Raw genomic sequence first — 27,862 nt, 5'->3', positions numbered from 1 at the left:
TCTCTGTCAAATAAATAAATAAAATCTTAAAAAAAAAAAAAGCCCTAATATCTTCTGTTATTTCACATTCAGTTTTTCCCACTGTCTGAAAAACATTTTATGGCTGTTTTCTTCAAAGCAGGTCTAAGTAACATTCATGCATTGCATTTGGTGGTTCTATCTCTGAAGTCTTTTAATTGAGAACTGTATCTTCCCCCATCTCTTCCCTTACGATTTTGGGTTTTGAAGAGACCAGATCAGTTTTGTTGTAGCAAGTCCCACATTCTAGATCTGATTAGTTCTTCATGTAATGGAATACTTCTTGTAATTGTTCTCATTGCTCTTTCTCCTGAATTTCCTGTAAAGGAAAAATTAGGTTTAAAGATTTGTTTAGGGGGCGCCTGGGTGGCTCACTTGGTTAAGCGACTGCCTTCAGCTCAGGTCATGATCCTGGAGTCCCTGGATCGAGTCCCGCATCGGGCTCCCTGCTCAGCGGGGGGTCTGCTTCTCCCTCTGACCCTCCTCCCTCTCGTGCTCTCTCTCATTCTCTCTCTCGCAAAAAAAAAAAAAAAAAGATGTGTTTAGAACTAGGTTTAAGCATTTTGGGTAATAATACATTGTAGATGATGACTGGTACTTCAGGTTACATCACATCAGGAGGCATAAATAAAAGGTCTCACTCTAATTGTTACTGAATTGATCACCAGGTTAAGCTGGTGACTGTCATATCTTTCCATTGTAAAGGTACTTGATTTCCCTTTGCAATTAGGAAGTAATCTGTGGAGTAATCCTTTAGCACCATGGGACTCTTCTGTTTCAATTTTCAGCAGGTGATTTTTAGCACCCCTTGATCATCTTTGCCTGAATCACTTATTTCATTGGAGGTTGCACATGGTGATTTAAAAAATCCTTACCTTCTGCATTTATTAACTAGCATTCTAATGTAAAGGAGAGCTTTCCCTCTCCACCAAGGATGAACCCTTCTTAAAAGAAGTTAAATTGCTTGCTTCATTCTTTTTCTTTATCAGTCTTCAGAGTAAGGAGTTGATGTCATAGTTACCCGTAATGGTGACTTCTTGAGCAACTTTTTTTACTCTCTGAGCTATTACTGTGTATTTATGGATTCTTATTTATTCATGATATTATAATGAATTTTAGTCATTATTCTTTCCAATACTTAAATTGTCTCAAATTTGCTGGTAGAAACCCCTTAAAACTGGCTCCTAGGTCTTTGTGACATGCTCCCCATTGGTCTGAATGCTTCCTTGCCTTCTGATACAACATGATTTTTGAAAAATTTACCTTGAAGATAAAATTTTTATTTTTTTTTATATTTTTTCTAGCTTATTTTTTTAAAGATTTTACTCATTTGTCAGAGAGAGAGAGAGCACAAGCAGCGGGGGAGGGGTAGAGGGAGAAGCAGGCTCCCCGCTGAGCAAGGAGCCCGATGTGGGACTCAATCCCAGGACCCTGGGATCATGACCTGAGCCGAAGGCAGATGCTTAACCGACTGAGCGACCCAGGCATCCCTTAGAGTATTTTGTTTTAAAACTAATGAATAAAAAATATTTTTCTCCTCTTTTCTCACCAAAAGTAGAGTACTATAGTCAGTGTTTTTTACTCCTTGTTTTTTCTTCTCTCAACAATACATCTTGGAGATCATTCCATATCAGTGCATAGAGAGCATTCTTATTCTTGCTGCATTTCCTTTTTATTACATGTACTATAATTTAATCAGATGGACATTTGGGTAATTTCCTATCTTGCTATTGCAAACAGTGCTTTAGTGAATAACCTTGTAATATATGTCATCTAGTGTGGGAACAGGTGTACCCTGTAGGATCAGATCACTAACCAGAAGCAAGATTGTTGGGTTAATGGTATATATAATTATAATTTTGATAGATAATACCTAATTGCTGATGTTAGACTACCACTAGCAATGAATGAGAGTGTCTGTTTTCCCATAACCTTGCCAAAAGAGTGTGTTATTAAATTTTTGGATTTTTGCTAATCTGATGAGTGAAAAAAATTATTTCTTATGTATGAAATTGAATATTTTTTCTATGTTTAAAGTTCATTTGTATTTCCTTTTCTGTGAATTTTATCATATTCTGTGTCCATTTTTGGATGCAATACTTTGTCCAAATTACTGTTCTTTTTATTTTATATATCTATATATGCACACACACATATATATGCACACACACATATATATGCACACACAAAAACACCTGTGTTTTTTTCTATAGTATGTTTATATATGGGAGATTTGCTCTTTCATCAGTGATATGATTGCCAGTATTTTTTCTTACTTTGTCATTTGTTGTTTGTTTTTTGGGGTTTTGTTTTGCTTTACTTGTGGTGTTTTTTGCTTTGCAGAATTCTTTGATTTCTATTCAAATTTATCAGTTTTTTAAATGGCTTTGGATTTTGAGTCATAGTTAGAAAATCCTTACCAACTCCAAGGTTATAAAGATTTCTTCTGTATTTTCTTCTAATACTTGTATGGTTTCATTTGTTACATTGAAGTTTTGGGTTCATTTGGAGTTCTCTTGATATGAGGTATAGCTCTAATTTTATTTTTTCCGTAGACGACTACCTACTCCCATTTAGTGAAAAATCGATTTTTTTCTACCTTTATGAGATATTAAAATTCCATATGCATTTGATCAGTTTGGGGGATTTTAGTCTTCCATTAGTTTCCCATTCATTTACATGCCAGTACTACACAGTTTTAATTACTGAGGCATTATGTTTTTATATCTGGTAGGACTTATTCCTTTCACTACTCTTATTTTTCAGTTGTTTTTTTTTTTTTACTCTTCTTGTTTCCATATGAACTTTAAAGTCAGCTTGTCCATTTTAAAAAATAACAGCATTTTTTATTGGGATTATTAAATTCTAAATTAGGGAGAATTGCTGTTTAGGAGTCTTTTTTTTTTTTTTTAAAGATTTTATTTATTTATTTGACAGAGAGAGACACAGCGAGAGAGGGAACACAAGCAGGGGGAGTGGGAGAGGGAGAAGCAGGCTCCCCACAGAGCAGGGAGCCCGATGCGGGACTTGATCCCAGGACCCCGGGATCATGACCTGAGCCGAAGGCAGTCGCTTAACCAACTGAGCCACCCAGGCGCCCTAGGAGTCTTTTTATCTAAGAATGTGGTATATCATTCCATTTGTTCAAGTCTTTTTTATATTTGAATCCTTCTTTAGTGTTTTAAAAATTTCATCTTGAGTTCTGCATTTTCTTTTTAATTTATTCCTAAATATTTTTTTGTTGCTGTTATAAATTAGATTTTTTCCCACCTACTGGTGATCAATTGCATATGTTATAAAAACTGTTGTTTTCTGTGTATTTTGTACCATACCTAAAGTATTACTGAATTTTCTTATTTTTCTTGGTTAATTTTCTAAGATGTTCAAGAATACAAATACAAATATTATCTACTAATAGTGATAGTTTTACACTCTTCTTCCCAATTTTTTACTATTATTAGTCTTGTTTTCATTTCACTGACTTTATACCTTTGGCACAGTGTTTCATAATACATAGTGGATATCTGTCTTCTTCCCAACTTCTCCACGTTGAGCAAGCTGCTGACTTTAGGGCTAAAAAATATATTTTGTCATGTTAAGGAACTGCTTGTATAGTCCTATTTGATTTTTTTTAAAAGATTTATTTGTTTATTTTAGAGAGGGAGTGAGAGAGCCCGCATGTGAGCTGGGGGAAGGGGCAGAGAGAGAGGGAGAAAGAATCCTCTAGCAGATTCCCTTCTGAGCATGGAGCCAGACACAGGGCTCAGTCCCAGGATCCTGAGATCATGACCTGAGCCGAAATCAAGAGTTGGCCACCCAACCAACTGAGCCACCCAGGTGCCCCATTTGATTTTTTTTTTTTAATCAAGAAGTGTTGAATTCTGTCAAATGACTTTTAATATCTGTGGAGATGATCATATGCCTTTTTCTCTTAGTTTCCTCATAGTGATCCTTCCTTGCATTCCTAGACCAAACTCCACTTAATTATGATGCATTATTCTTCTTCTAATGTACTGTTGTATTCTATTTAAAGTTTGATTTAGAATATTGCATCAGCATAAGAGAGATTGATCTGTAGCTTTCTGCCTGCAGTTTGTATCAGCTTTTTATTTTTTAAAGATTTTATTTATTTGAGAGAGAGAGAGAGAGGGTGCACGAGCAGGAAGGAGAGGGAGAAGCAGGCTCCCTGTGAGCAGGGAACCTGACATGTGGGGCTCAATCCCAGGACCCTGAGATCACAACCTGAGCCGAAGGCAGACACTTAACCGACTGAGCCACCCAGGCACCCCTGTATCAGCTTTTGATACTCATCTTATATTTGCTTCATAAAAATATTTAGGAAGTTTTCTTTCTTTTTATATGCTCTGGAATAGTTTCAGATCACTAGACTTATCTGCTCTTTAAAGGGTTAATGTTTCAATTAAATATGTGTGGTGCTTTTGGGGAGCATTATCATATTTACATAGATAAATGTGAGCAAAAGCTTGAAGAAAATAGTCTCTATGGTCCTTTTAATTTCCTTTGTTTCTGTGGCTACTTTGTTCTTTTTTTTTTTTTTTTTAAGATTTTATTTATTTATTTGACAGAGAGAGAAACAGCGAGAGAGGGAACACAAGTAGGGGGAGTGGGAGAAGGAGAAGCAGGTTTCCCGCTGAGCAGAGAGCCCGATGATGTGAGGCTCGATCCCAGGACCCCGGGATCATGACCTGAGCTGAAGGCAGATGCCTAACGACTGAGCCACCCAGGCGCCCCTACTTATTTCTTATCTTACATATTTGGACTTGTCCCTTTTTACTTACTAGATTAGCTAGTGGTTTAACTATTTTATCATTTTCCCCCAATGTACCAGTTTTTCAATTTATTTATTCTGCTGTTTTTCTATTTTCTAATTTCTACTTTTATCTGTGTTAATTCCTTCATTTTGATTTCTTTCAGTTCACCTTACCGGTTTTTCCCTGACTTTTTGAGTCAGATGTAGAGTCAGATTTCTTTTTCTTGTTTTTTCTTTCTTTTCCCTGATGTAGGTATTTATGGCTGTGAATTTCTTCTTTACTGGTTCAGCTATATTCTTTAGGTTCTGATATGTGTAATATTTTCCTTATTTTGGCATTTTCTAGAAATTTTGCAATATTGATTTCATTTTTAACCAAAGTCCAAGGGTTTTGTTGTTGTTTTAAGTTTTGAAAAGGCCTTCGTTTCTTGATTTTATTTTAAGTGTGTAATTTCATTAAGTGCATTTTCATCAGAATATTATCCCACTGTTACTTTTTGGATTTATCGAGGTTTTTTTTTAAATTCTAGTATAGTTAACATACAGTGTTATATTTGTTTCAGGTGTACAGTGTAATGGTTCAGCAATTGATGAGCACTCAGTGCTCATCAAAATAAGTGTACTCTTAATCCCCTTCACTATAGAGATTTTCTTTATGGCCTTTCTTAAGGTCAATTTTTGTTAATGTTCCATGGAGACTTAAAAAGATGGCTTTTTCTTAAAATACAAATTAACGCATAGTTTTTTCTCTAATAATTATTAATACCTAGTACATATATCCATCTAAACTTTTGAGATTATAAAATCAGTATTTGGCGATAATGTAAAACCGTAACAGCCAAGTTGAAGATGTTGTAGACTGATATTATCTTATTAAGTGAGAATTTTTTCTGAAGCATGACAAAATTAGGCACTTTCCATGCAAAATTTCTATGTGTACTGTAAAGAATACTTAGAAAAACGGAAAATTTGAAAAGTAAAATGTATAGATATTATATATAAAATCAGAAAGAAACTTAAATCTATACTTTATGCAGTTTAAAATGAATTTTGAAATTATGTTAGAACAAGTGGGTCTTATTAAATACAAAGTATTTTGGTTTTGACTCCAAGTATCTGCAAAACAGTGTGGCATGATGCTATCAATTTATTTTAATTTGATAGCTATAAAAATGGAGGTAAGGTGAGGAGGGCTCTAAGGCTTAGGGTCCCAGTTTCATAATTCTTAAGCTGGTATATGTCCCTGAGTTTTGCTTCCATACTCTTTGAAATGCTTGTTGAATAGTGGTTTAATCTCAGAAAAAAAGATATATTTTGTAGACTTAATGTAAACTCTGTTTTAGGGCGCCTGGGTGGCTCAGTTGGTTAAGCGACTGCCTTCGGCTCAGGTCATGATCCTGGAGTCCCTGGATCGAGTCCCGCATCGGGCTCCCTGCTCGGCAGGGAGCCTGCTTCTCCCTCTGACCCCCCCCCATCTCATGTGCTCTCTGTCTCTCTCATTCTCTCTGTCTCAAATAAATAAATAAAATCTTTAAAAAAAAAAAAAGAAAGAAAACTCTGTTTTAATAGCCTCTGAAGATGTCTAAGTTGACTTGATAACTTGTGATATTTGCATTGATTTCTGTTACAAAGATGTCACTTCTGTAGTTTCTAATTTCTATATAATGCTGAAACTTTATTTTCTCTCTCTCATTCTTTTTTAGAATTTTTATTGGCTGCTGCCTTGAGAATACCATCCCTAAAAATGCCAACTTGTTTGGACTTAGAAGATGACCTGGATAAATGATAAAAATTAAAGACATTTTGGTGAGTGAAATCTTACATGAAAGAGTGGTTAAGTTTCAGCTTAATTCCACACAACAGAATGACTCTGTACCAAAGTTACACAGCAGATAAAAAAATCTTTCCTTCATCGTCTGGCATTTTATCAAAGGAGAAAGTGGTCCTTCAGCCAGTTAGTGGGAGGCATCAGCATGTTTAATGAAGCCCAAAATTCACTAAGTTTGAATGCTTTCTGTTCCTCTGGGGTTGAGACCTTGATCTCTTTTTCTTTCTCTTAGAGAGCCCACAGACCTCTCAGGAGGCACATTATAACTTTTTTTTTTAAGATTTATTTATTTATTTGAGAGAGCGAGAGAGAGAGCACGAGTGGGTGGGGCAGAGGGAGAGGGAGAGAGAATCTCAATCAGACTCTGCACTGAGCAAGGAGCCTGATGCAGGGCTCGATCTCATAACCCTGAGATCATGACCCAAGGCAAAATCAAGAGTCAGACACTCAACTGACGGAGCCACCCAGCATCCTGGCACATCATAACTTTTTTTTTTTTTAAGATTTTATTTATTTATTTGACAGAGAGAGAGACAACAAGAGAGGGAACACAAGCAGGGGGAGCGGGAGAGGGAGAAGCAGGCTTCCCACTGAGCAGGGAGCCCAATGTGGGACTCCATCCCAGGACCCTGGGACCATGACCCGAGCCAAAGGCAGATGCTTAACGACTGAGCCACCCAGGCCCCACATCATAACATTTAAATGCATTTTAAATACCTAGTTTCCTCCAGCGCTATACCAAACCCAGCATAGTTCACCCAGACCTAGTGTTGGACTAGTCAATTAGGGGAGTCATAGAAATTGAAAACTGATGGCTGAGCCTTAGGCATCCATAGCATGTTTCATTTAGCCTGCAGGGTGTTTTCCAAAAATGTAAAACTATTTTAAAATCTGGAGATTTCACTGAATATATGGATTTTAGTCTTTTCTTAAAATTCAGAACATCTACTAGTGCTCCCTCCCATCCTTCCAAAAAGAAAGTAATAAGATGAAGCAGAGTAGTGACTACTTAACATAGGTGGGTATGTGAGTTTTCTGTTGCCCAAATCATTCATACAGTATGTGAAATGCATTTAATATCCAGTGTTCTTCTTCTATTTTTTTCTGCCTGACCCCTGTATGTGAGTTTGTGATTTCTGATGTGGATCATAGGGTCTTGTCTTTTGTTCACATGGCAGCCAAGTTGATCATCTGAATGGCCTGTGACAGTCTTTTCTCATTACCCAGCTACCTGCACCAGTCCTTTCTCTTCAGATTTAAATGTAAATCTGGTGCATATTAGCTGGTTATATGTATAATATATATGATATATAAATTTATATACTTAACAAGTAATATAAATTTAAACATTTACAAATATATATGTTTAAATATATTTATTTATTTTTAATCCTACTGTGATTTGGAAGATGTTCATAAGTAAGCTTCTAAGCCTTCCTGATGTCTGATGGAGTTTTACCTTGGAGCAGTACTATGTTGCTGGTATGCTTGCTTTTCTCTTTTCTTTCTTTCTTTCTTTTTTTTTTTAATTTTTATTATGAACAATTTCAAACATTTTAGAAAATTATACTACAAACGAAAATATAATGAACACCTATATACCCATCACCTATGTTTAACCTTTATTAACCTTTTGCCATATTTGCTTAATCTATTTTTCCCTCAATTTTATTTTTTTAAAGATTTTACTTACTTGAGAGAGAGAGAAAGTGAGAGAGTGAGAGAGCAGGAGGAGGAGCAGAGGGAGAGGGATAAGCAGACTGACTCCCTGCTGAGCACGGAGCCTGACATGGGGCTCAGTCCCAGGACCCTGAGATCATGACCTGAGCCGAAGTCAGACACGTAATCAATGGAGTCACCCAAGACCCTTCCCTCAATTTTAAAGTAAATTATAAGCATCATGACATTTTACCCCTGAGTGCTTCAATATGCATCTCTTAAACAGTAAGAATATTGTCCATAACACCATTATTATCATGCCTAACAAAACTAGCAGTAATTCCCCAGGGTACCTGGGTGGCTCCGTAGGTTAAGTGTCTGAGTCTTGATTTCAGCTCAGATCATGATCTCAGGGTTGTGAGATCGAGCCCTGCGTCAGGCTCTGTGCTCAGCGGAGAGTCTGCTTGAGGTTCTTTTTCTCTCCCTTTCCCTTTGCCTCTCCCCCTGCTCTCTCTCTCTCTCTCTCTCAATAAAATAAATGAATGAATGAATCTTTTTTAAAAATTAGCAGTAATTCCCTAATTCTCCTAAAAATGTGCTTTACATCTTTTTTTTTCAAACCAAGACAATAAAGGACCATACATTGCATTTGATTTTTAAGTCTTTTAAATCTCTTTTAACATAGAATAGTTTCACCCACCTTTTTCTTTCATGACCACTGACATAATGAAGAGGCCAAGCCAGTTATGCTCTAGAAATCCTACCTTCTAGATTTGTCTGAATATTTCCTCATGGTGTTATTTAAGTTATTCCTCTGTCTCCTGTACAAAGACTTGTTAGATTCAGTTTAAACATTTTTGGCAGGAATATTTCATAGGTAATACTGTGCAGTTTGGTCATTGTGTTTGGGTGATGACAGCCAGAGCCTCCCACTGTGAAGTTAGTTTTCCCTTTGCCAAGCAGCACATCTCTGGGCTGATACTTTAACATCATGTGAATGAATATCCAGTTAGTTCTCTGTCAATTTTTCACATGTTGTTTTATTCTTATTAATGATCCTTTTCTGAATTACTTTATTAGGGATCACAAAATTGTGATTTTTCTAATGATACTTTTTACATTTAAGTTGGCATTCTTCTATAAAAAAGAGCTTTCCTTTATCCACTGGAGCTGTTTGGCTATCCTGAAATATTACCCTGAAATGATTTAGTTTGGAAATCTACTTCATTCTGCCTTGGAAAGATAGAATAAATAATATGCTTGCTTTTTAAATTTCTCCTGGATATCACATTTATTCTTGGATTCTTTATAAAAGATTAAAAGAGCTCCAATTAGAAGTGAAACAAATAGATAATCTGGAAATTTATTATGTGGCGAGTGAGCAAATTCACTGGTGGTTAATCTTAACAAACCCAAAGAGGTAGCACATGGCTCTCTTATAAAAGTGAGCAAATGAGTTTCAAGCTAGTCAGCTGTAATCTGTTGTCTGTCTCCAAGAGCAGGGCACTGAACTGCATTTCACTTGAAGGTTGGTTAATTATTTTGATTATAAATCTTCTGTTAAAGACTAGATTTTAAGTGGACAGTATGTCAATGAATATGTAATGTGGAAGAAGCTTCTTTAAAATGTTTTTGGAGGGGAGGCCAGCAATTTTTTTCACACTGACTTTGTTTTTTGTTTTTTTTTTTAAGATTTTATTTATTTATTTGACCGAGAGAGACATTGAGAGAGCAGGAACACAAGCAGGGGGAGTGGGAGAGGGAGAAGCAGGCTTCCCGCGGAGCAGGAGCCCGATGCGGGGCTCGATCCCAGGACCCTGGGATCATGACCTGAGCCGAAGGCAGACGCTTAACAACTGAGCCACCCAGGCACCCCTTTTCTTTGTTTTTTAAGCATCTGTGTTGTGCCCATAGTGCCTTTAAACTGTTAGTTCCTGAATTTGGATTAGCTGATTTGTTGTGTCTGCCACTAAATGGTTTTCCAAATCCAGATTTGCCAGACTTCATGGCATGACCAGTGACCTCTTTGGAAGACTATCAAAATCCAGGGGTTTTAGTTGGTCTCCTTCTTTCCAGTTAAAGATTCTTTTGGAAACATATCTTAAATTTGAAATCCTCTTCTTGTAGTCATTCCAACTGTGGAATAGCTACTAAATGGCTCCAGTATTTCAGGCAGTCTCAGCAATCAGTCTTTTTCCTCATGAGCAGCAGCTTCTAAGCCCTAAAATCTTTTTTAGTCTTGTTTATTTACCTCTAAAGCTTTGTAAAATCTGTAAAGTACAGATGGCAGTTGACTAAAGGCATTGGTATTTATTAGGGATTTTCTGAATGCTATTGTTTCTTTTTTTAAAGATTTTATTTATTTATTTGAGACAGAGAACGAGATAGAGCATGAGAGGGTCAGAGGGAGAAGCAGACTCCCCGCCGAGCAGGGAGCCCGATGTGGGACTCGATCCCGGGACTCCAGGATCATGACCTGAGCCGAAGGCAATCGCTTAACCAACTGAGCCACCCAGGCGCCCAATGCTATTGTTTCTTAACCACCCAGATCACACTATTCCTTTGTAATAGTCACAGTACTAGAAAAGGGTATGATTGTAAAACCGTAAGGTGCTCTGCTCAGATGTAAAAGGGTTTGTTTGGCTTTTTTTTTTTTTTTCCCATATTTACTTAAAACAGGAATTTTCCCCTAAGATTTTAGCTTAAATTGGTTTTGGGAAAGTCTTTGCTCCTAAGAAGTTTAAGTGACTATTTAAAAAAGAAAAAGAAGAAAGTTAAACAGTTTTTAAAAGTTGATACATTTTTTTCCATTTGTGCTGGTAATAAAACCTATTACAGCATATTTAGTTTTGCATGTCCCCAGTGACTTCTATCATATTTGGAAAATAGGAAAAGAAAATTTACCAGTGATCTTACCAACCTAGCACAATCACTGTTTGCATTTTAGTGGATTTCTTTTCAGCCATTTTCTTGCAATTAAAGATGGAAATCCATCTTTAAAAAACACATAGTTGTAATTATAGTTTATGTAAGGAATGTTTTTAAATTAAAGAGTTGTGTGAGGTTCTTATGTTTCCATATCATCCTCACTTAACGGAGATGCTAAAAAAGGAGTGTTCACTCACTTTTGGGTTAAGAATGTGATCTTAGTCCCAAAGCTAATGGAGAAAATGGCCACATGGTGTGATCTTTAGTACAGGTACTCTTTGGTAGACAACATAACTGAAAATAGCGGGTAATATGACTTCTCTAGATCTAAAAGTTAAAAAGTAATTTAGTTCTGTCCTGGACATAGTTCTTTCCCTCCATAAACATATGTTAACCACTTATTTTCCTTTCCTGAAAGTATTTAAAAATGTTTTTGTTTGTTTTGTTCCTGAATTATTATTTTTAGTCCTATCACTATTAATAACCCTTTAAAAGTTATTTTAAAGGGTCCTTAAGACTTTAGGATTTTAGATAGTCCTCTGGATGTTTTTAGTTGGGTCAAGTTGTGCTTTTCAGATTAGAGAAAGAGAATGGCTCTAAAACATTGGCTCCTCTGAAACTTTTGTCGGGACAGGAATAAGGGGAGTCTTGGGGAACCCCTTGCTCTCTAGGGTCAGTCAAAGGTTTATATAAATTAATTCTCAAAATATAACTTGTTTATTTTTGAGAGAGAGAGAGCAAGCACAAGCAGGGGGTGGGGGCAGAGGGAGAAGCAGACTCCCCGTTGAGCAGGGAGCCTCATGTGGGATGTGGTCCCAGGATTCTGGGATCATGACTTGAGCCGAAGGCAGACGCCTAACCAACTGAGCCACCCAGGCGCCCTATTTCAAATATTTTTAAGAGTTAATTATTACAGGGCGCCTGGGTGGCTCAGTTGGTTAAGCGACTGCCTTCAGCTCAGGTCATGATCCTGGAGTCCCTGGATCGAGTCCCGCATCGGGCTCCCTGCTCGGCGGAGAGTCTGCTTCTCCCTCTGACCCTCCTCCCTCTCATGTGCTTGCTCTCTCTCATTCTCTCTCTCTCAAATAAATAAATAAAATCTTTAAAAAAAAAAAAAAGTTAATTATTACAGAATGTCTTAATTAGTTTATCTTCTCTGTAATTTCTTAATTTTTATAGTGTGCTTTCTTATTACTTGGCAAATAAATTGCAGTTTTCACAGAACAATGGGTTATACATTGTTGATTATATAATTATGCATTGTAATGCCCTTTTTCTATCTTCTTTTTTCAAAGGTTTTCTTATTCTCCATTTGGCATATGCTACTGGAATAATATTCACCATGGTTTTGGATGACCTTCCAAACTTAGAAGACATCTATACTTCCTTGTGTTCATCAACAATGGAAGACTCAGAGATGGATTTTGATTCTGGACTAGAAGATGATGACACAAAAAGTGATAGTATTTTGGAGGATTCCACAATCTTTGTGGCCTTCAAAGGAAATATAGATGATAAAGACTTCAAATGGAAATTGGACACAATATTGGAGAATGTGCCCAATTTGTTACACATGGGTAATTTGCTTTAATTATTTTCTTCTTCTTGTTACTCTTTTTTAAAAGTGTTTGCTCTTCTGTGATTATCCTGAGTTTCACAAACTAAAACTGCTATACTGGATTGAAAGGCTGATTTTAAGTGCAGGATTTTATTTTTTATTTATTTTTTTAAAAGATTTTATTTATTTATTTGACAGAGAGAGATATACAGCGAGAGAGGGAACACAAGCATGGGGAGTGGGAGAGGGAGAAGCAGGCTTCCCGTGGAGCAGGGACCCCGATGCGGGGCTCGATCGCAGGACCCTGGGATCATGACCCAAGCCGAAGGCAGGCGCTTAACGACTAAGCCACCCAGGCGCCCCGTGCAGGATTTTAAATGACATATAACATATTAGTTTCAGATATACAACATACCATTCCATATTTGTATATATTGTGAAACGATCACCACAATAAATCTAGTTAACATCTGTCACCGTACATAGTTACAATTTTGTTTTCTTATGATGAGAACTTTTAAGATATACTCTCTTAGTAATTTACAAATATGGAATAAAGTATTATTAATCATAGTCACTATGCTGTACATTATATCCCTGCGACAATAACAGGAAATTTGTACCTTTTGACCCCCTTCACCCATTTCACCCACTCCTCGCACCCCCCAACCTCTGTCAGCCACCAGTCTGTTCCCTGTATCTATGAGCTTGGTGTTTTTGATCTTGTTTTGTTTTGTTTTGTTTTGTTTTTAAGATTCCACATGTCAGTGAGATCGTACTGTATTTGTCTTTGCTTATTTCACTTAGCATAATGCCCTGAGGGTCCATCCATGTTTGTTTTAAATGGCAAGATTCTTATTTATGGCTGAATAATATTCCATTTTCTATATATATACCACATTTTCTTTGTTCATTCATCCATCCACAGACACTTAAGTTGTTTCCATATCTTTGCTTTTATAAATAATGCTGCAGTGAACATGGGGGTGCAGATGTTTTTTGAATTATTGTTTTTGTTTTCTTCAGATAAATATTAGAAGTAGAATTGCCGGATCATGTGATAGTTTTATTTTTAATTTTTTGAGGAACCTCCATACTGTTTTCCACAGTGGCAGCAACAGTTTACATTCTCACTAACAGTACATGAGGGTTCCTCTTTTCATCCTCACCAACGCTTGTTTTCTGTTTGTTTGTTTGTCAATTATAGCCATTCTAGTAGATATGAGGTGATATCTCATTGTGGTTTTGATTCGCATATCCCTGATGATTAGTGATGTTGATCACCTTCCCTGTACCTGTTGGTCATCTGTATGTATTCTTTGGAAAAAAGTCTTTTCAGATCTGCCCATTTTTTAATTGGATTGTTTGGATTTTTGCTATCAAGTTGCCTGATTTCTTTAAATATTTTGGATATTAATTCCTTATCAGATACATGATTTGCAAATATTTTCTCCCATTCATTAGGTTGCCTTTCATTTTGTGAATGGTTTCCTTTGCTCTGAGGAAGCTTTTTAGTTTGATCTGGTTCCAATTGTTTTTGTTTTTGTTTCCTTTGCTTTTTTGTGTCCCATTGAAAAAAATTGCCAAGGCCAATGTCAAGGAGCTTACCACCTATGTTTTCTTCTAGTTTTATGGTTTCAGGTCTTACATCCAGTCTTTAATCCATTTTGGGTTAACTTTTGTGTATGGTGTAAGATAGTGATCCAGTTTCATTCCTTTGCAAGTGGCTGTCTAGTTTTCCCAGCAACACTTATTAAAGAGACTGTCCTCTCCCTATTGTGTATTCTTGGCTCCTTTGTCATAAATTAATTGACCATATATGTGTGGGTTTATTTCTGGGCTCTCTGTTTTGTTCTATTGATCTGTGTGTGTTTTTATGCCAATACCATACTGTTTTGATTACTATAACTTTTTTTTTTTAAGATTTTATTTATCTGACAGAGAGAGACACAGCGAGAGAGGGAACACAGCAGAGGGAGTGGGCGAGGGAGAAGCAGGCTTCCCGCTGAGCAGGGAGCCTGATGCGGGGCTCGATCCCAGGACCCTGGGATCATGACCTGAGTCGAAGGCAGACACTTAACGACTGAGCCACCCAAGTGCCCCTGATTACTGTAACTTTGTAATACAGCTTGAAATCAGAGAGCTAGAATTTTTTTTATAGAAATGCTGTTATGTTTCTTTTAACTACATGGAGAAACTGAACATGATAAGGTATTGCTTAACATAGTAATCCTTAAATTATCTGCTCTAGTGGATAGGAGTTAATTCTTAAGACTCATATTTATTGTTTTTAGCTCTGTGATTTTCAGTTTCCTTTCCTTCCTTCAATACTGGATCTTGAAGGTCCCTTAAAGCTTAGAAAGATCTTTTACTTTGTGGTTCTACTTAAAATGTATGTGAAGTGTGTTTTCTTAAATTTTAGATCAAAGGTTACCAACTGGCAGCCTGTTGGATCCAGGCTGCAACCATATGTTACGGCTCTAGTTTAGTTTAGTTTTTTTTTTTTTTTAATGTTTGAATTTCATTGCCAGTGCTTTTAAAATTTAAATATTTTACATACAAATCCAGACTTGACTTTGGATTTAGCTCTAAAAATGGAAAGATCTGGGACGCCTGGGTGGCTGTTGTTAAGCGTCTGCCTTCAGCTCAGGTCATGATCCCAGGGTCCTGGGAATCTAGCCCCACATCAGGCTCCCTGCTCAGCGGGAAGCCTGCTTCTCCCTCTCCCACTCCCTCTGCTTGTGTTCCCTCTCTTGCTGTGTGTCTCTCTGTCAAATAAATAAAATCTAAAAAAAAAAAAAAAAGGTTAAATAATCTGTTCATGGCCACTCAGGTGTTAAGTGGTAAAGCTGGATTAGATTTGAAATCTAGCTAATGCCAAAGACTAAGCTGTCACAGCTACTCCAAGCCAATGCTCTGTCTTGTTCTTTTGTTTTTGGTTTGTTTGTCCCATGTCTTCTGGTGGCTAAAAGATTACTAATATTATTCGCTTTCTTTCACGACCAAGAATCCAGCAAGCTAAAGGTACAGAAGGTGGAGCCCTGGAACAGTGTGCGTGTGACATTCAACATCCCCCGGGAAGCAGCAGAGCGGCTACGGATCCTGGCTCAGAGCAACAACCAACAGCTTCGGGATCTGGGGATTCTCTCCATTCAGATTGAAGGTGCCCATCTGGACCCAAATCATAACAACAGTAGAACATAGCATGATTTTCTGTGCTGCTTTGTCTGTTCCTCTCATGTTTCAGAATGCCAAATAACTCATGTAACCTGCACTTCACATTGAAGCACCTTAGGGTAAAGAGGAATTGAGGCTTCGTCTGGGTCCTGATGCTTCAGCATTCACAGTCTCAGACTCTGTTCCCTTGGCTGATTTTGTTTGTCAGTCTGTCAGATTGAGATTTTACTGGCACCCTGACCAGGAACTGATTTGTCTTTTAAAGAATATCTAATTTCATTAGCTTCCTTCTACCAAATAAGCTTTAGTATTTTATTTCTTTATTCATCTAACAGAGATTAGGAGGCCTTGAATGGTCCTTTTTGTAGCAGTATTCATTTTTCAGATATTTTGCCAGAGTAGTCTTTTCAAAATGAAAATATGCTACACATGTGCACACACACACACAGCCTAAAACCCCTGCTGTGGCTTGCTGTCATTCACAGAATAAGGACTAAACTTCTTAACCATGACCTCATGGCCTTGTGTGATCTGGCCTCTACCTTTCTCATCCAGTCTTAACTCATACAGCTCTCCTCCTTGCTGTCTGTTCATGCCTCTCCGTCTTTCTTCTGGCTCCTTGAATTTGCATTTCTTCCTCCTGCCAAGGGCCCTTTGCACTTATGTCTTCTCTATATGGAATGTTGTCTCTTACCATTCCCCCTTCCCTTAGTTAATATCTACTCAGCCTTCAAGTATCAGCTTAAATCTTCTTTTTTTTTTTTTTTTAATTTTTATTTATTTGACAGAGACACAGAGGGGGAACACAAGCAGGGGAAGTGGGAGAGGGAGAAGCAGGCTTCCCACTGAGCAGGGATCTTGATGTGGGGCTCGATCCCAAGACCCTGGGATCATGACCTGAGCCGAAGGCAGATGCCTAACCGACTGAGCCACCCAGGTGCCCCTCAGCTTAAATCTTCTTGAGGATATATTTTCTGAACTCCCTGATGAAGTCAGTGTCCTTTATGTGCTCTCACAAAAGTCTGTTTTTTTCCTCCTTACATCATTTATGTAATGCTTTCATCAGAGCAATTATTTGACTATTATTTTATTCTCCCCTAGAATGCAAACTCTAATAGGGCAGAGACCATGTCTGGTTTTGCTCACTGTTGTAGCTCTGCTTGCCTGGAACATGTTAGGTTTCTTAGTAAACATATGTTGAATAAAAACAAGGAAAGCACACACATAATAGCACCACTGTGCTTTAGCACTTGGCATACAATGATAAGTATAATATGGTCCTTGCTGTTATGAACTCAAAAGCTCCTGACCTTGGTGAAGGAGACAAACCTATGAGAGATCTAAGTACCAGGTATGGGGGAGCATAGAGGAGGTTAGAAAGGATTATATGTATTTTGAAAAATGGGGTAAATCCCATCATTTGATAAACAAGGAAATAGTGGTTTAAACAGCAGTCTATCATGAAAAATGTTGGATTATCTAAAAGGATCCAGAAAAGTAAAATTAATTCACAGCAATCTATAGGATATAGGATGAACTTAGGAAAACAATTTTTGGCTACAATAAAACTATATAGGCTGAAAAAAAAAAAACTATATAGGCTGTTTATGTTTGTTTTTTTTTAAAAAAATTTATTTATTGGGGCACCAGGGTGGCTCAGTTGTTAAGTGTCTGCCTTCGGCTCGGGTCGTGATCCCAGGGTCCTGGGATCAAACCCCGCATTGGGCTCCCTGCTCGCCAGGAAGCCTGCTTCTCCCTCTCCCACTCTCACTGCTTGTGTTCCCTCTCTCGCTCTGTCTCTCTCTGTAAAATAAATAAATAAAATCTTTAAAAAAAAAAAAATTTATTTAGGGGCCCCTGGGTGGCTCAGCCGGTTAAGCGTCTGCCTTCGGCTCAGGTCATGATCCCAGGGTCCTGGGATCAACCCCCACATCGGGCTCCTTACTCAGTGGGAGCCTGCTTTTCCTTACTTCTGCCTGCCACTCCCCCTGCTTGTGCTTCTGTGCTCTCTCTGTGTCAAATAAATAAAATCTTTTTTTAAAAAAAGAATTTATTAGAGTGAGTGAGAGAGAGCACAAGTGGGGGTTGGGGGGATGGGAGAAGCAGAGGGAGAAGCAGACTCCCTGCTGAGCAGGGAGCCCAATGCTGGGCTCAATCCCAGGACCCTGGGATCATGACCTGAGCTGAAGGCAGACGCTTAACCGACTGAGCCACCCAGGCACCCCAAAACTCTAAATGTTTTGTGGTTTCTGTTAGCTATTTATGTGAGTTAAAAGGGCTTTGGAACTTTATGTGGTCGTGTTTTCTACTGGAGAAAGGAAACACCAGTTTCTTCTTTTAATCAGACCTATTTCCTGTAAGTTCTCTTTAAAAGGATAAGGTGCTGGCCTTTATTATAGCCATAAATTAAAGCATAGGTACCATCAAGGAAGTAAAATAGATAACATATATTTTATGAAATTACAAAATTCACATATAGCAATGATTATCACATTACAGAAGAGAGTTCTTTAACTTTTAGGATACACATGTGTATCCCAGGTGATCTTTTCTCTCTCCACTTTTCTCTCATCTTTTTTCTCTCTCTCAGTACATCGTGAGAGGAGGTGTTGCCACTGCCATGGTGTCCACTGCAGGGGTGCAGGGAGAGGTGGTTCCCCGACAGCCTGTTTTCCATTGAAGAATACTCTCTGTACCCTTCCTTTCTCGAGTTTGGGCCAGGAAGTTGGGAAGACATCTTTTTTAAGGACATTTTGTGACCCCTCTATTCATTCATGGTGATTTAAAGCAGAGTCTGCAAACTCTTTCTGTAAAGGGCCAGAGAATAAATTTTTTTGGCTTTGTGGGCCCTAAGATCTCTGTCACAACAATTCCAGTCTGGTTGTAGTGCAGAACAGCCATAAGCGTATGTAAGTGAATAAACATGGATGTGTTCCAGTAACACTTTATTTAATTATACAGGCAGCAGGCTAGATTGGGTCCATAGGCCAAGGTTTGCCGACCCTTAATCAGCAAGTTTGGGAGCCTGTAGTGTGTTTCTTTGATACCAGTTAGCTTATATGCAGTTGGCAAATAGGGGAATGATAATACTATAATGTGGAAATTGTGTGTATTCATAAAGAAGGCAAGGGAAGCTGGAATAGTGGGAATAGAAGGATGATTACAAGGAAAAAAAAAAGACAAATTTAGCTGCTACATAGGTGGGAGTCCTTTCAGCTCTATTTTCAGATAATTAAGAATCAGAATTTATATTCAGTTACCTTTCCTCAGAGATGCACCCCCAGACTAGCTTGGCTCTTGGCTTGTGACAAGTTTCACTTCCTCCTGTGCCTGCTTTAGTGGCAGCCCCACTAGCTCAGAGCTCTTTTGCATCTGCATTATTTCAGCACCTGTAACCAGGCATTTCCACTGGAAATGTTTTGGGATATGTTGCCTCCACCAGTTACTGTTTTACCAGAGCTCTAGTTACAAAGCCACATCGGTTTTGAGTTTGTCCCAACAACACTGTTTTTCCCATAAAATCAGTTCTTTTCAGTGTGAGATTTTACAGAATGTGGGATTTTCCAGGAATGCATTCATCATACAGAAAAATGCCTGTAATTCTTTGTAAGCTTATAAGATGACGATTCATAATCAATAAATAGCTAATGAGTGCCTACCATGTATCAGACCCCATTCTGTGTCTTAAGGATATAATCAGGGTGGCCATATATTAAGGATATAATTAGGGTGACCATATAATTAATCATCTAAATTGACACTTTTGAGAGTAAAAGGGATGCTATTAATAACTGTCCCCGAACAATAGATATAAAGGAACTAGGGCAGATTTATGGTTACCCTTGTATGGGGATGGGAAAGGTAGACAAGAAATCAAGTGAATGAATAAGTAATTACATGGGATGTGCTCTGAAGAAGTAACAAGATGTGATAAGGGTGACCTACCCTTGGATAAGACAATTGGAGAAGGTCTTTGGGGGCCTGTGACACTTAAGTTTACATGAAAAGTGAGAAGTTGGCTTACATGAAGAGAGCAAGAGAACTGTTGTAAGCAGAGGGATCAACGTATGCAAAGGCCTTGAGGTGAGAAGCAGCTTTGTGTGCCTAAGAAACTAAAAAAAAAAGCCACTGAGGCTGAGTCCTTATTACTGAAGGAGAAAATAGTATAGTTGAAGTTAGGTAAGCAAGGGCCACATCTGGGCTGTTAAATATGGTAGCCACCAGCCATATGTGGCTGTTGAGCGCTGGACGTATGGCTAGTTCAAACTGACATATGAGCTGTGAGTAAAATACATAGTGGATTTTGAGGACTTAGCACTCCCAAAAAAGAATGTAAAATATTTCATTAACTTTTGTATTAGTTACATGTTGAAATAATAATACATTAGAGGGCGCCTGGGTGGCTCAGTTGGTTAAGCGACTGCCTTCGGCTCAGGTCATGATCCTGGAGTCCCGGGATCGAGTTCCACATCGGGCTCCCTGCTCAGTATTAAATAATAATACATTAGATATGCTGGGTTAAATAAGATATTACAATTAGTTTCATCTGTTTTTTTTTTTTAACCTTTTTACTGTGGCTTCTAGAAAATTTAGAATTATATGTGTGGGTCATATTACATTTCTGTTGAACAGCACTGGACTAGATAGATCATTTAAGGCCTTTATATCCTGTTTGGAAGAGTTTGGCTTTTATTTCTACAACAGTAGGAAGTAATAGAGCAGTTTGAAGCAGAGAACTGACATGATCTGATGTCCATTTCAAGAATAATATTCTTTCCGCTTACAGTGTCTTAGCAAGTTTGGTATATTAATAGTTCCTTCCCTTAATTGGAAACCCTCAAGATCTGTAGTCTCTTTTTCTTTCATTCCTGTCTCCCATAGGCAATTTTTAAAAAAGATTTTATTTATTTATTAGCGAGAGAGAGCACAAGCAGGAGGAGGGGCAGAGGGAGATGGAGAGGGAGAAGCAGGCTCCCCGCTGAGCAGGGAGCCCGATGCAGGACTAGATCCCAGGACCCCAGGACCATGACCTGAGCCGAAAGCAGACACTTAACCCACTGAGCCACCCAGGTGCCCCTCCCATAGGCAATTTAGAGCATCTTATAGCCCCTGGTAATTGGTCCCTTATTAGTAGGATGTTTATGCCCTATGACCAATCTACCTGCCTGGTTGAAATACTTAATACAGAAAGGTGACTTTATCAGTGACAAGACAGAGGAAACTACTTTGTTCTCATTAGCTTCCTGCTCTATCATCTGGCTCTATAAACCAGGACCCCACAATATGGAAGGATTCCAATCAGTGCAATGCTGCCTTTCGCCTCCTTAGCCACCAGGTAGCTATACTTCTATCTGTCCACTACGTGGTGCTGTCATCCAGAGGAAAAAAATTTTGGATTAAGTGCAGAAAGTATCCTGAAATTTGTTTCTTTTTATCATTTAACCAAGTAAAATTTAAGTTACCTCTAAGTTTAGAGTTACCTCTAAATAATTGGAACACTTATAGTGATGTTACCTACCAGGATATTATGAGGTTCAAATGAGATAAAATCTTGTAAGCATTAAAAACTGTACAGGGGTGCCTGGGTGGCTCAGTCATTTAAACGTCTGCCTTTGGCTCAGGTCATGATCGGGCTCCCTGCTCATGGGAGAGTCTGCCTCTCCCTATCCCTTCTACTCCCCCCAACCCCCTGCTCGTGCTTGCACTCAGTCTCTCTCTCAAATAAATAAATAAAATCTTTTAAAAAATAAAATAAAAATAAAAACTCTGTAAATGTTGGTCTTATCATTAGATGCTGTAAAAGTAGATTAGTAGCAACCTATCTACTCTTCATTGTATGAATATCTCTAATGGATATCTATTTATATTACAGTTTTTGAAAGGGAAATGGTATATTTTTTTAAGATTTTATTTATTTGAGAGAGAGAGAGATAGCAAGAGAAAGCATGAGCAGCGGCAAGGGAGGAGGAGAAGCAGGCTCCCTGCTGAGCAGGGAGACCATCCCAAGGTTCAATCGCACAACCCCGAGACCATCACCCAAGCCAAAGGCAGACGCCCAACCGACTGAGCCCACCCAGGAACCCCCAGGAAATGGTATTTTGCTCACAAACATTACAGTGTCCCTGTACCATCATATGTTCTTTCTCCATTAAACCTACTCATATCTCTACCTTCTGATTGTAAATTCCCAAAAGGTAATCTAGGATTTTGAGAATTTCTGAGAACATTTTCTTCCTTCTCACACACACAGACACACATGGCACCCACACACTGAGCTAGTTGAAAATAGATATTCAGAGTTACAAGCTGTCTCTTGACACTATACATCATTAATGATTGCCTGTCTGCTGTATTGTGAGGATTGATTATGTTCTTCTTGTGCTTCTTGTAAGTAAACCTACTCAGATGAATTTGAAGGAAGACCCATTGTATTGCACTTACCTTTTTTGTGATGGTAAACTTACCATAATTCAAAAACACAGAAAATAAAGTTCTTGTATACCTGTTTTTAAGCAACATTTGCATCTTATTCTGATGGTTTCCTTTTTATAACCTGTCATTTTCAGGGGAAGGTGCTATCAACCTGGCTTTGGCTCAGAACCGAAGCCAAGATGTGAGAATGAATGGACCCATGGGAGCTGGAAATTCAGTTAGGATGGAGGCAGCATTTCCTATGGCAGGTGGTCCAGGTGAGATCTCCCACGCAATTATTTGACATTTTACTGGTTTGCTTTTTTCCCCTTTATTTGCTAATGTTTGATCATTTGGGTCCTTAGGTGGAGATTTCTGGTACATCTCTGTTTTCTGGTTTAGGAAAGCATGATTTAAATCACTCTTAGGGTAGAGTCACAGAGCATGGGCTCATGCTTAAAGGTATATAGATGAGCACTGAGCTGTGCAGCAAACATTTATTGAGTTCTTTTTATAGGACAGGACCTCTGCTAAGTGTTGGAGATAGAAATGAATAAAATATTTTCTACCCTCAGAATGTTTATAATATAATGGAGAATGTAGCTTTTTTTTTTTTAATTTTATTTATTTATTAGAGAGAGAATGAGAGACAGAGAGCACGAGAGGGAAGAGGGCAGAGGGAGAAGCAGACTCCCCGCCGAGCAGGGAGCCTGATGCGGGACTCGATCCCGAGACTCCAGGATCATGACCTGGGCTGAAGGCAGTTGCTCAACCAACTGAGCCACCCAGGCGCCCAATAATGGAGAATGTAGCTTTTCAACTCCCACTTTCTCTGAGGCTGAGAATCTGTGAGCTGAGTTCTTGTGTGCTTATGTGGAATCTGAAGAAGTATGTGGAAGAATATGTGTTTTTAGGTATTTAGAATTTGAGAGAGTTATAAATTATTTGCTAACTTTTCCAGTAAAACTGAAATTTCTTCTTTAGAGATTGAGCTCAATATTCTGTGAATCACAAAATGTTAGAATTAAGTTGGCTCTCGGGGTGCCTGGGTGGCTCAGTCAGTTAAGCATCTGACTGTTGATTTTGGCTCAGGTCATGATCTCAAGGTTGTGAGATCAAGCACCCTGCATGAGGCTCTGCACTGGGCATAGAGCCTGCTTGGGATTCTCTCTCCCTCTGCCCCTCACCCCACTAAAAAAAGAAGAGGAATTGAGTTGGCTCTCATTTATTTTTTATTTATTTATTTTTTTTTTAAAGATTTTATTTATTTATTTGAGACAGAGAGAATGAGATACAGAGAGCATGAGAGGGAGGAGGGTCAGAGGGAGAAGCAGACTCCCTGCCGAGCAGGGAGCCCGATGCGGGACTCGATCCCGGGACTCCAGGATCACGACCCGAGCCGAAGGCAGTCGCTTAACCAACTGAGCCACCCAGGCGCCCTATTTTTTATTTTTTAGTTAGTGCCAAGCTTTATTTTTTTTTTAATTTTTTAATTTTTTTAATTCAATTAATTAAAATACAATGTATTACTAGTTTTGGAGGTAGAGGTCAGTGATTGATCAGTCTTACATAATACCCAGTACTCATTACATTACGTGCCCTCCTAAATGTCCATCACCCAGTTACCGCATACTTCTATTCCCCTCCCCTCCAGCAACCCTCAGTTTGTTTACTATGATTAAGAGTATCTTAGGGTTTGTCTCTCTCTGATTTCATCGTTTTATTTTTCCCTCTCTTCCCCTATGCTCCTCTGTTTTGTTTCTTAAATTCTACATATGAGTGAGATCATATGATTGTCTTTCTCTGATTGACTTATTTTGGTTAGCACAATACCCTCTAGTTCCATCCATGTTGTTGCAAATGGCAAGATTTCATTTTTTGATGGCTGAGTAATATTCCATTGTATATATATACCACATCTTCTTTATCCATTCATCTGTTGATGGACATCTTGGCTCTTTCCATAGTTTGGCTTTTGTGAACAATGCTGCTATAAACATTGGGGAGTTTGGGTAGTTTATATGTCTAGGAATACATCCATTTCTTCCAGATTGCCTAATTTGTTGGCAAACGGTTGCTCATAATATGTTTTTATAATTGTTTGTATTTCTTCAGTGTTGGTTGTGATTTGTCCTCTTTCATTCATGATTTTATTTATTTGGGTCCTCTTTTCTTTTTGATAAGTCTGGCCAGGAGTTTATCAGTCTAATTAATTCTTTCAGAGAACCAGCTCCTAGTACTGCCTCTTCTCTTTTTTGAGGTGAGTTTTTCTGTCTTGTCATTCTTGCAGAAAGTGGTTGCTTTTCTATTTGTAGAGTTGTAGCTATTCTTTTCTTAGATCGCTGGTTGAGTTTGCAAGTGTTCAGAATGATTTAATAGCTATCTAGCTGATTTCCTGGAACCAAATAAAACTAAGGTCTCCTACTCCTCTACCATCTTGGGCTCTCAGTCCCAAACTTTAAATCTGGCTCAGGCCTTGCCATTGGCTCCCTTGCCACCTCTCGAGTTGGCTCTCATTTAAAGCTGAGGAAACTCCAGGGGCGCCTGGGTGGCTCAGTCAGTTAAGCATGACCTTTGGCTCACATCATGATCCCAGGGTCCTGGGATGGAACCCTGTGTTGGGCTCCCTGCTCAGCGGGGAGTCTGCTTCTCCCTCTCCCTCTGCCCCACCCCTCACACATGCACAAGCTCTCTCACTTTCTCTCTCGAATAAATAAATCCTTAAAAAAAAAAAAAAGAAGAAGAAGCTGAGGGGAACCCTGGAGCTCACAGAAAGGAAGCAGTTTGCCCAGGGTCAAGTAACAATAGCCTAGTATCACAGATCTAACTCCCAGTCCAGTGCTCTTTTCACTACACTAGTGGCTTTCAAACTTTTTCTGCTACAGGACCTTTTATTCAAATAAACCAGAAAAGCACAGCTGCTGTGGTTAAAGCATAGTAACCACCTGAAACTATACCCAGTCATTCACCTCCCCACTTACCACAGTAGCTCTTGAAGAAATACAGCAGAATGGAGAGCATCAATTTATAAGCCATTGTTCTGAACTGTAGCTGAAGACTTGGCCATATAAAATTGAAACTAGATTTTTATCCTAGCAGTGCCATTTCCTGGTTACCTCAAGCTAGCTATACCTCTCCAAGCAGCAGTTTCTTCACCTAAAAAAATGAGATAAAAATGCCTACAATCTTTTGAGCTCATGCTTGCAGGTGGATGAGCCATGAGCCCTGAAGCTGACATTTACAGAGTTCCTGTTATATGTCAGGACCTGTGCTGTTGGGCTGTTATGGAATACCACATACTAGATGTACAGTACCCAGCCTGGTACCTATAGTAGGGGGTCAGTAGTTAGAGTTCTCCACCGAAGTCTGAGCATTTGGTATTGTGTAGCTTGATGAGAGATAATCAGTGATGCTATTGCCAGTACTAAAGAACCAGAGTGGGAAGAGTCTGAAATTTTTCCAGAATTGATGAAAGATGTGAGTCCTCAGAAATCCTGAGCAATGTAAATAAAAATTTGACACAAAATTGTAAACTGTAGAACATGAAAAAACAAAGAGAATGTTAAAAGCAACTCAGAATGAAAGACCAATTATTTACAAATGACAAGCTATCAGATCACAGCTGATTTCTCAGCAGCAACACTGAAAACCAGGAAACATTGGAACAGTATTTTCAAAGTGATGAGAGAATAATTGACAGCCTAGAATTTTACACCTGTTTATACTATAAAGAGTAGTATAAAATAAAGACATTTTCGAAGACACTAAGTGAAGGTACCATTAACAGACTCTTGCTAATTGAACTGCTCAAGAATCTACTTTAGGAAGAAGAAAATTGAATCTAAAATGGAAGAACTAAGATCTGAGAAGGAATAGTGAGCTAAGTAATTGGTAAACATTGGATAAATCTAAATAAGTATTGGCTCATTTAGCAATAATGATCACATGTTTATACTTTTAAGTCTATGTCTGTTGACAAAAGATATCATTAAAATAATAGAGGGGTGCCTGGGTGGCTTAGTCAGTTAAGCATCTGCATTTGGCTCAGGTTGTGATCCCGGGGTCCTGGGATCTAGCCCTGTGCTGGGCTCCCTGCTCAGCAGGGTGTCTGCTTCTCCCTCTGCCCCTCCCCTGCTGGTATGCACTCACACTCTCTCTCTCTCTCTCTCAAATAAATAAAATCTCTTAAAGTAAAGATAAAAAATAGAAATAAATGTGTAACTTCTAAGCTAGTAGTGGAGGGGTAGAAAGGAAGGGCATGTTGGAAAAAAATCCAATAAAATTCAAGAAAATTAGGAAAACGGCATAGGAAAACACCATAGGAAAAGAAGGAGTAAAAAGCAGAGGTGTCATAAAAAAAAAAAGAAGGGGTATCATAAAATGATAAAATGAATCAAAATATATTGGCAATTAATAGTAAAGGTAAATGTATTGTGAATGCTGATGAGTGATTAACCAGATTGAATAATAATCTCAGATTTAGTTATATGGTCTTACAGGAAGCACATAAAACATAAGGATTTGGCTCATAGTTAAAAGGATGGAATAAAAGATAATCCTGGTGAATATTAACCAAGAAAAGGGGTATAACAATATTTTTATCAGATAAAACGACTAAGATAAAAAGCATTACTGAGGATAAATAGGGCCGCTTTTTGATGTAAAAGGAAATATTCATCAGGGAGCTGAACTTTTATTACATACTTAATAATCTAGCCTCAAAATATGTGAGGCAAAAGTGGAACAGGATTATATGGAGATACCACATCTTAGGGGAGATATTAACACACCTGTGTTAGTAATTGATGTATTGAGCTTATTTTGAAAATTAGTAAGGATAATTCTTGAATAACATAAGTAAAATAGTTTGATATAATGGAGATATATAGAAACCATGCACTAATAAATCAAAAATTCTTAATCTTTTCAAGCATAAATGGAACATTTATACAAATTGACTGTATTTTTCTAAAATCAAGTTTCACTAAATACCAGATATTGGTATCACACAGATCATGTTCTCTGACCACAGTACAATTAAATCATGGCAAACAATAAAAAAAAACAAGCTAACCAAAATATCCTGTATTTTTAGAAAATTTAAAATACATTCTGAATATCCCTGATTTTTTAAAAAGCAGTCATGATGGACAGCAAAAAATATTTAAAATGGAATAATGAAAATAGTATATACCGAAATTTGTGAGATGTAGCCAATACAGCACGTGGAAGAAAATTTAAGCCCTCAGATAACTGTGTCAGAGCAGAACATGAGTTGAAAATTAAGAAGCTAAATACCTGACCTAAGAATTGAGAAAAAGAATAGCAGAGTAATAATAATTTAGGAGGAAGGAAGTAATAAAGATAAGAGCAGAGATAAGTAAAGTATTAAAAAAGCAAAACGGAACAAAGTAGCAAAACCAAAGATGTTTCTTCGAAAAAACAAAACTGATGAACACGGTAAAACAAAGAAAAAAGAGAAGACATAAGCAATGTAAAGAAGGAAAAAAGT

The 27,862-nt window shown here is 38.0% G+C and overlaps 1 protein-coding gene across 11 annotated transcripts in view; it reads left to right on the top strand.

Annotated features, from left to right (window-relative positions):
* Window positions 1-27,862, top strand: part of NCOA6 (nuclear receptor coactivator 6) — a 105,415-nt gene that overhangs the window by 33,640 nt on the left and 43,913 nt on the right. For 6 of the 11 annotated variants that reach the window (XM_045885645.3, XM_054510064.2, XM_054510063.2 and 3 more), the window contains 4 exons: window positions 6,493-6,595; window positions 12,500-12,781; window positions 15,770-15,925; window positions 22,506-22,628. In XM_045885645.3, coding sequence (XP_045741601.2) covers window positions 12,547-12,781; window positions 15,770-15,925; window positions 22,506-22,628 — 514 coding nt within the window. In that variant the 5' untranslated portion in view covers window positions 6,493-6,595; window positions 12,500-12,546. Of the gene's footprint in view, window positions 1-3,675; window positions 3,856-6,492; window positions 6,596-8,026; window positions 8,100-12,499; window positions 12,782-15,769; window positions 15,926-22,505; window positions 22,629-27,862 lie in introns of all 11 variants that reach the window. The other 5 variants (XM_064573056.1, XM_054510061.2, XM_064573055.1 and 2 more) reach the window with 3 other exon arrangements.

Source organism: Mirounga angustirostris, unplaced genomic scaffold (genome assembly GCF_029215605.1).
Source record: "Mirounga angustirostris isolate CCGP_5_RB_7025 unplaced genomic scaffold, mMirAng1.0.hap1 SCAF_10, whole genome shotgun sequence".
Taxonomy (NCBI): domain Eukaryota; kingdom Metazoa; phylum Chordata; class Mammalia; order Carnivora; family Phocidae; genus Mirounga; species Mirounga angustirostris.
This window is presented reverse-complemented; position numbering and strand designations above follow the sequence as displayed.